The sequence below is a fragment of the Triticum aestivum genome, chromosome 5D (genome assembly GCF_018294505.1).
Source record: "Triticum aestivum cultivar Chinese Spring chromosome 5D, IWGSC CS RefSeq v2.1, whole genome shotgun sequence".
In the NCBI taxonomy this organism is placed as follows: domain Eukaryota; kingdom Viridiplantae; phylum Streptophyta; class Magnoliopsida; order Poales; family Poaceae; genus Triticum; species Triticum aestivum.
The window spans coordinates 454,028,403-454,035,900 of NC_057808.1; the positions used below are offsets into that span (position 1 = coordinate 454,028,403).

Sequence of the window (7,498 nt, forward strand, 5' to 3'; positions counted from 1 at the left end):
TTCAAGGAAAAATAAATTTGTGATTTTTTTCGCTTTTCTTAGAAGCGCACTATGCTTCTCGCGGAAGCAATTCTATGCCTCCACGAAAAGCAAATATGTGCTCTTGTAGAAGCACAAATTTTTTCCCATAACTTTTTTTGGAACTTTTTTTCGCCAATTTTTGCTTCCAAAACCTAGGAAAGGCAAGGTGTAAACAGAAAAAACCCATCTAAAACCCGAAAACGCCTACAGAAAAAAAATCCAGAGGGAGTGCCAAGCATGAGACATGGCGGCGGCTAGATGCACCACTAGTCTCGCCCTTGGCCCACAAAAATGACCCTTGCGGGGGCTCCTATTCAGCGCGTTTGGCGCCGGTTAGCACGTTCGCCCTCGCACACTCCTCGTGCATGGGCCAGCCCAACAAGCCAGCGCTCTTTTCGTTTTCTGTTCACTCGTTAACATGGTGAGCCGATCGACTGTGCACCAGCCACTTGGTTGACCAGTTTCCTTTAAAAAAAAGCTTCACATGATTGAAAAAAAAGTTCAAAATATTGACTTATTTTCCAATTTTGTAAAAAAAGTAAAAAAAATATAAATCTTGAATTTAGAAAAACTTCATGAATTTAAAAATAAGTCCATGGTTTCGAAAAAGCTCACAATTTTGAAATAATTTGCAGCTTTCAAAATCTTTGCAAAAAAATTTAAAAATAAAAAGTTCATGAAAATCAAAAAAAGAAAGAAAAACCAAACAAAAAAGGGGCGAGAAGTTTCCCAAAACCGGAGACAACACTCCCATTCATGTACAACGACAGCTATGAGCGCTGGTTTGCAGTGTTGCCTGTATGGAGTGGCGGAGCTTCAGCATAATCCAAAAGGAGGCCATTAGCTGAAGGGGGACAAATTAATGGGGAGGGGCTATTCTCTAGTTTAAATACTGGTTAGGCCTAAAATAGAGCATATTCTTCAATGGTTGCAAAAATCTGTTGGTCTAGACCAAGCTCCGCTGCTGCCTGTATGCGCCAAATAGGATTCCGCTGCACTACGACCGTTGCTTGCTACTGTATATCCCATTTGTCGCACAAACTAAAAAATAGTATCATCCGTTTCCGAAATTTGTTCTTATTGTTCATAATATTTGTTCCAGTGTATGAAGCGCAATTTTGTATGATGTTGGCGAATAAAATTGCTCTTTGTGTGAAATTGTTAATCATATTTGTTCTTAGTTCTAACACCAAGGAAAACGTACACCGGAGTAAGACGACGCGGGCTGCCTTGGGCTGGCCGAGGCGTGCACGGGCATCGTCAGAGCACAGGGCCAACACATGGCAGGACGTATTTGTGTTGAACCACGGTGTGATCAACTCATCATCCTGAAAGGTCTTTTCTTTTATACAAATTTTGTTGCCCTTGGCAACGCACGAACAGTTAGCTAGGTGCACACCCAAGAGCTCACTAAGAACAGAGTAATATTAAGACAGACTAAGAACAAGAGATTGTCGTAGTAGCTTCTAAACAGTGCAGGCGCGTAAAAAGGTCCCTTCGTTCTCGAGTGTTAGCCAACCCAAGCAGCTGCATCGAACACGGAGATTGATATACAGTGAGAGATATCACCACTTCTTGGTCAAGGGAACCCAGCACTCCTTTACAAGGTTTCTATATCTCGTTCCCCTTATGTATCCGTATCTGAACTCCTCGCCAGGTGGGATTTCAATGTTCGGCTCATCCCTGGGTGCATCCGTAATCCAATCATCAGGATAGCTCCAAGATGGATCGTCAGGATCACGCCAACATGGCATCGGCACAGGCCACCTGCAGCAGTTCAATGTAAATATCACCTCCCTTCCTAATTACTCCCTCTCTACACTAATGCAAGACGTTTTTGCGAACTGCAAAAACGTCTTATGCCAGTGTACGGAACTAGTATAAGACATTTTGGATATTTCAAGATGGACTATGTATTGACTGAAATGAGCGAACAAAACACATAAAACGCGTCTAATTTGATAACCAGGATCAGAGGGAGTACCACTTTATATCCGAAACTATTCATTGTAACTAATTTGATAGGAGTGTGTGTGTCTCAGGATGCCTTACCTGTTTAACCGGACTGTGCTATCCCCATCCATTTTCCAGAAAGAGGAACCACTGTCCTTAGCAACCTCACCAGCATCACTGTCGTCAAACACACCAACAAATACATTTATTTATATCACTCAACATTATGCCTGGCTGAACTCGCTTCAGCAGGCTTCTCAATCAAAATGTTCATCTCAACAACATATCGGATAAACACTCGAATACCCCAAAAAGGAAATTTTGAAATACCTCTTTTCCTTAAAATACGCCAGGATGTTGCCAATCTCATTCCATAGCAGGAATGGGGTGCCTATTTTCTCTGAATAGAAGTTCATGCCGATAACCTCTCCACGCATATTAAAAAGGGGTCCTCCAATCCCGGCCTGGTAAGGTGGCATAAACATATTCTCAGTTTTAATCCAAACAGACATCATGGTAATCAACTAGTAATTTTGATGCGACGATTAGCTTCCACCATGTAAAAGGTAGGCAACAAACAGCAACAGCCGTACCGACCTTACTGATTTTACATGTGGAGCGTAAAATGAACTTGCAATCAAGCCTGCCTGACCAGGAAACCAGACGCCCACTTGTGGCCATTATCGTGCCTGATCTGAAGCAACGCCCTGCAGCTGCTACACGGGAAATACCAATACAATCAAGCTGAATCTTTGCTGGTCGGATAACACGGCAATCCTCGACACTGACTAGAGCGACATTGTAATGTAGACTGTAATGCTCTATGTTCCCTTTTCGGACAAGTTTGTTTGGAAGCAATACTTTAATCTGCAAATTATACAGTGAGATTTCAGAAGTTTTCTACAATCTCTAAAGAACAGAAATCAATCATAGAGCGAGGAGCGCAAACCGTCAAGTTTTCAACAATCTTGCTTTCATCACAATGATCTCTAACCAGGCTTGCAGATGTCAGAATGGTTGTTGAGCCATTCCATCGAATAAAAAAACCCGTGCATGCAGAAAACATTTTTTCACCTGCCGTTGCCATGATTTTGATTATTAACAGGCAGTAAACAGATACAAATATATACCGGTAAATGCCACATTGGTGTAAAATTACCATTGAAGGAAGCAAGTGCGACAACAATGCGACTTATGTCAGAAGCATTTTTCCCAAGTTCCCTCCAGACACCTTCACCCCATACGTCGCCAAAGGTGTCTTCAAAAGTATTAACCAAAACCAAGCCATCTGGTGTTATATACAAGGTGGCATAGTTGTTAGTGGCACAGCAGAGCTGTAAAGAGGCGTGATGCACAAAAGTCGGCAAATCTAGAAACACTGACTCACCATCCAGCATAGTTACTGGTAGCTTGGGGTAACCCATCTTGTCAACATCCCCAAACAGACTATGCTCGATACCAGTTTTATAAACTGGCGCAATAAGGACAAGGTCAGGTGATTATAACACTGAGATATATATATTATACCAGTACAAAATACAAGTAAATGCACATAAAATTCTATGCATAGTGATCAGCACATAAAATTAATTAATTAGCTTATGATGACAAACTGAGCAACATTTCAGGTTACAAGTTACTCCCTCCGTTCCAAAATAGATGACCTAACTTTGTACTATAGTTAGTATAAAGTTGAGTCATCTATTTTGGAACGGAGGGAGTAGAACGGTATAGCATACCCAAGAACAGTGTCTGAAAAGGTTGACTGATTAGCACTAACGCCATGGAAGTACATGTAAAAAAGGCCAAACTAGTTGTGATGGTTATTGAGTAGAAATGCAATAGTTGAACTTGCACTACTTATGAAGACCGTACAAATTGATGCTTAAAAAAAGAACTACTACAAGATATGACATCCCCCAAGCTTCATCTTAAAACAGGGGAGTGCCAGACCCTGAAACTCGCTGAAGTCACTCCAGGGAGGCACCGACATTTTGCGAGCACAAGGATTCGAGCCTGAGCAGGTGGTGGCTTCCTTGACATGAGAGTGCGAGACAACGAAGTAAGCAATAGCTCCCTCCTTTCCAAATTAGTTGACTTGGATTTACCTAGATACGGATGTATCTAACACTAAAACGTGTCTACATATATCCATATCTAGACAAATCTGAGTCAACTAATTCAGGACAGAGGGAATACAACAATTTGCATAATACCACAAGTTTAGCTGTCTCAAAGAGTGGCTGTGTGCTCACCGTCTTGATAGCGATTGAACATCTCATGTGTGGGTCCTTCTCCATGCCTGCCCAAGAAAATCAATGTGACTGCTAACCCAGCAGCAAAATGGATCAAACATGTGCATTAATATGCAACATGCTGCCAAAGAACTAAATGGTAGAGTCGTATGCATGCAACAGGATAAACTAAAGAGGACACCACATTGTGTGCATATACATATTTCACAAAAACATAGAGCTTTGAGCAAATGCCAAAGAATAATCAGAATAGGGAAACGTCATAATTCCTTCTAGCGAGCACATTTCTTTTCAATTCAACAGATGAAAAAGAAATGTGACTAGTCTTGTATTGCAGGGCAACTGTGCTACATGCCCATGGACAGAAATATCTTTCTGACGGTGGAAAACCTTTACCTGTTCTCTAGGGGAGTCTTAAAGTTATACACCAGATAGACCATTACACCCCATGGTAGAAAAAAAGCTCTTTCCATAACCAGAAAAAGGTTCATGCCGATAAAGTTCCCATCCAAAGAAAAAAGTGGCCCACCTTCCCAATCCTAACACAAATAACAGGTGACAGACAACAAGGGTTACATTTGAACAAAATGAAGTGAAATTGAACAAGAATTAAATAGGAAAAGAATCATTTTTTATTGCCTCCAAGGTACAGTTTAGCGCATAGAACAGAAACAGATTAAAATGCTCATATCATAGTGCAAGTGTACCTTCGTTATTTTTTCCACAGACAACACAGGATCTTCATTATATTTAGAACAACTTACGTCGCCAGCCAGTATCACACTTTTTGCCATTAATTCACCCGAGGTGCCACGGCCTAGAACTACCACCTTACCATAAGGCAGAATCCCCTCAGCATGCTCAATAAGTCCAACATTAACATCAAGGAAGGCCTTGACCTTGACAACAGAAAAGTGTTCATCTACATCATCGCTGTCTAAGAAACCCTGGTAAACCTCACTGCCTACATGGCGCACCTCAATCTACAATGATAGGACAAGCACACAATGATCACAATCATCTTAAGCAAACATATTATTAAGGGATGATTGGCAGCACAAACCTTTACGTTGTCATGCTTCTTTTCCATTCTAGCACTGTTGAAAACTAGGGCCAATTTTGGTGAAGTCACAAACTTTGTAACATATAATTCACGCTCTATGGCTATGCCTGAGCATGCAAATAAGAGTGTGTCCCCTACAGAAGATTGTAATACAAATCATTTGTAAGTGGTGATGTTTGTTGGAAAAACATTTCTATAGATTTCTTGGAAATAAAGAAGTGTGTAATCACCACTGCACACAGCAAGTGAGGCAACACTTTTCAACATATTTGATTTAACTTCATCACTGAGCTCAGTCAAGACATCTTGATTTGAGTGCCTATGCAAGTCACCTAGTTAAAGAAGAATCATACGGCAGAAACGTGAGTGCTCAAATAAAGCAGTGAAAACCACATGCTGAAAAGAAGATGAACCGGCAGACCTGAGATCTGGATTGTGTCTCCTAATCCTATGGGAGATTCTTTTGAGATAATCGCCGCCCTCTTAGCTTTTCTGTTCCCATGCAAGCTTCTTGTGAGATCAGCACCACCCCTCTTAATTTTCAGCATCTTCTCAAGAACTGAAGCAGAAAATTTTCTTCTTGAGAAGGGCAAAATGCAGGGTCATATAAACAATAATAAAGCAACATTGAAAAACTATCACAGACTAACTAATCAAAGAGACACTAGTACCAGTCTTATGGCGAGGCACAGAGTGAGAAAGAAAGAGAGAGAGTGAGAGAGAGGGCTATGTCTATGTAGATTCTATAAGACCCAATTCCCAAGGCTATGCAAACAACGGTGCCCAATGAAGATACAAGGGCATAGTTGTTAAGTATGCCACACCAAAACAAGCACGGTAAAATTCAAAAGGGATACCATGGAACTCAGTTTAATCTGGAATTGCACATGGATAATACAGTGCGCTGCTATGCTATGCTTGTCGCGCTACTTGTAGATAATAATCCTAGAAATCATGCGATTCTCTTAGTGGATATGTAGGCAAACGCGGTATGCAACCAATCAGGCTATACTGTTGAGAGAAATCGAACCGCTAGAGAAGATGTACCCAGCTTTCCAATGAACTAAATCGACACATGTAGCCGCGCAGGGCTTACCAAGAACAAACACCATCACACCATCTTCACCAAAAGAAAAGTGGGATCTCGACGACCCCTCTGCCGCCACAAAACAATCTTTCCGATCTACTAGCAGAGTTTAATGTGTCTTACCTGGTGTGGAGTCTTAGAAGGCGAAGGATGGCGCACTCGCGCGGCAACCGTAGCAGTATCGCCCAGCCGTCGCTCGCCAAGAGAAGGGGCAAGAGAGGGAGCCGGAACGCAGAACACAACGCCGCCGCCGACCAAGGGGGAAGGGTACTTCGTCTTCGTGCAACCGTGCCCTAGTCCATCTGCCGTTAGATTATGGCCGGACGTGAGTCAGATCCGCCCTCTCTCTCGTGGGCCGTAGGTGGCAGGCCGTTCAGAAGCTCTCTCTACGTGTTGGGTCCTATTCCCTACCCCGCCCGGCCCACAACAGCGCCGTCTTTTTTTTTTCGTTCTATTTTTTCGGGCCTGTTCTTGCTCAAAGAAAAAAAATCGCGCTTGTCTATGTTTTTATTTTTTATTTTTATTTTTGTTTTTTTAAAGGAGGATGGCCCCCACCTCTGCATCAAGGCAATGCATACAAACATTTTACTAATTATTGATCAAGACCTTACAAAATAATACAACAATAAGTCTGAAGCCACATCTTGCAACATCTATCGCTACTCTTATCAACTTGATGAAGGGGTGCCTATTGTCCAGGCCGCCTGCCCAATCCTCACACCAAACCCAACATTTAAAACCGGAGGCCTCAACCAAGCCGCAATTGTCGGGTCTGGGGCACACACCAGTCCAGCGCACTCTCAATGGGCACCACATGCGCACCTGCACAGGCCGCCACAACTGTCTTCAACTGATCCATCTTCAGAGCAAGTATCGATACATCGACCTTGCCAGACCTATCGTCGATGCCACCACGACGCCAGACAACGCCACCTCCCTACGCGCATCCATTATCACGCATCTGTTGCCGAGACCCTGCAGCACCATGCCGCCAAGACTCCACGTCGTTGATGTGTCACATGAAATGCTGCTTCACCATTGAAACCGTCCACTGGTCCCTCGAGCCAATGCACACCTCCAAGAATGATGCCCCCAGGGAGGACGACACAAGAGCGCCGA

The 7,498-nt window shown here is 42.8% G+C and overlaps 1 protein-coding gene across 1 annotated transcript; it reads right to left on the reverse strand.

The window, feature by feature from the left end:
• Positions 1-1,333: 1,333 nt before the first annotated feature.
• LOC123122694 (uncharacterized) lies at positions 1,334-6,691 on the reverse strand. Its single transcript, XM_044543016.1, has 14 exons — positions 6,503-6,691; positions 5,714-5,851; positions 5,523-5,624; positions 5,293-5,426; positions 4,937-5,212; positions 4,626-4,768; positions 4,230-4,276; positions 3,362-3,445; positions 3,134-3,262; positions 2,924-3,048; positions 2,572-2,841; positions 2,305-2,438; positions 2,074-2,151; positions 1,334-1,788 (listed from the first exon to the last, which is right to left on the reverse strand). Exons 2-14 carry the CDS (start codon positions 5,838-5,840, stop codon positions 1,587-1,589), a joined length of 1,851 nt encoding a protein of 616 aa, XP_044398951.1. The 5' UTR covers positions 5,841-5,851; positions 6,503-6,691; the 3' UTR covers positions 1,334-1,586.
• Positions 6,692-7,498: the final 807 nt, after the last annotated feature.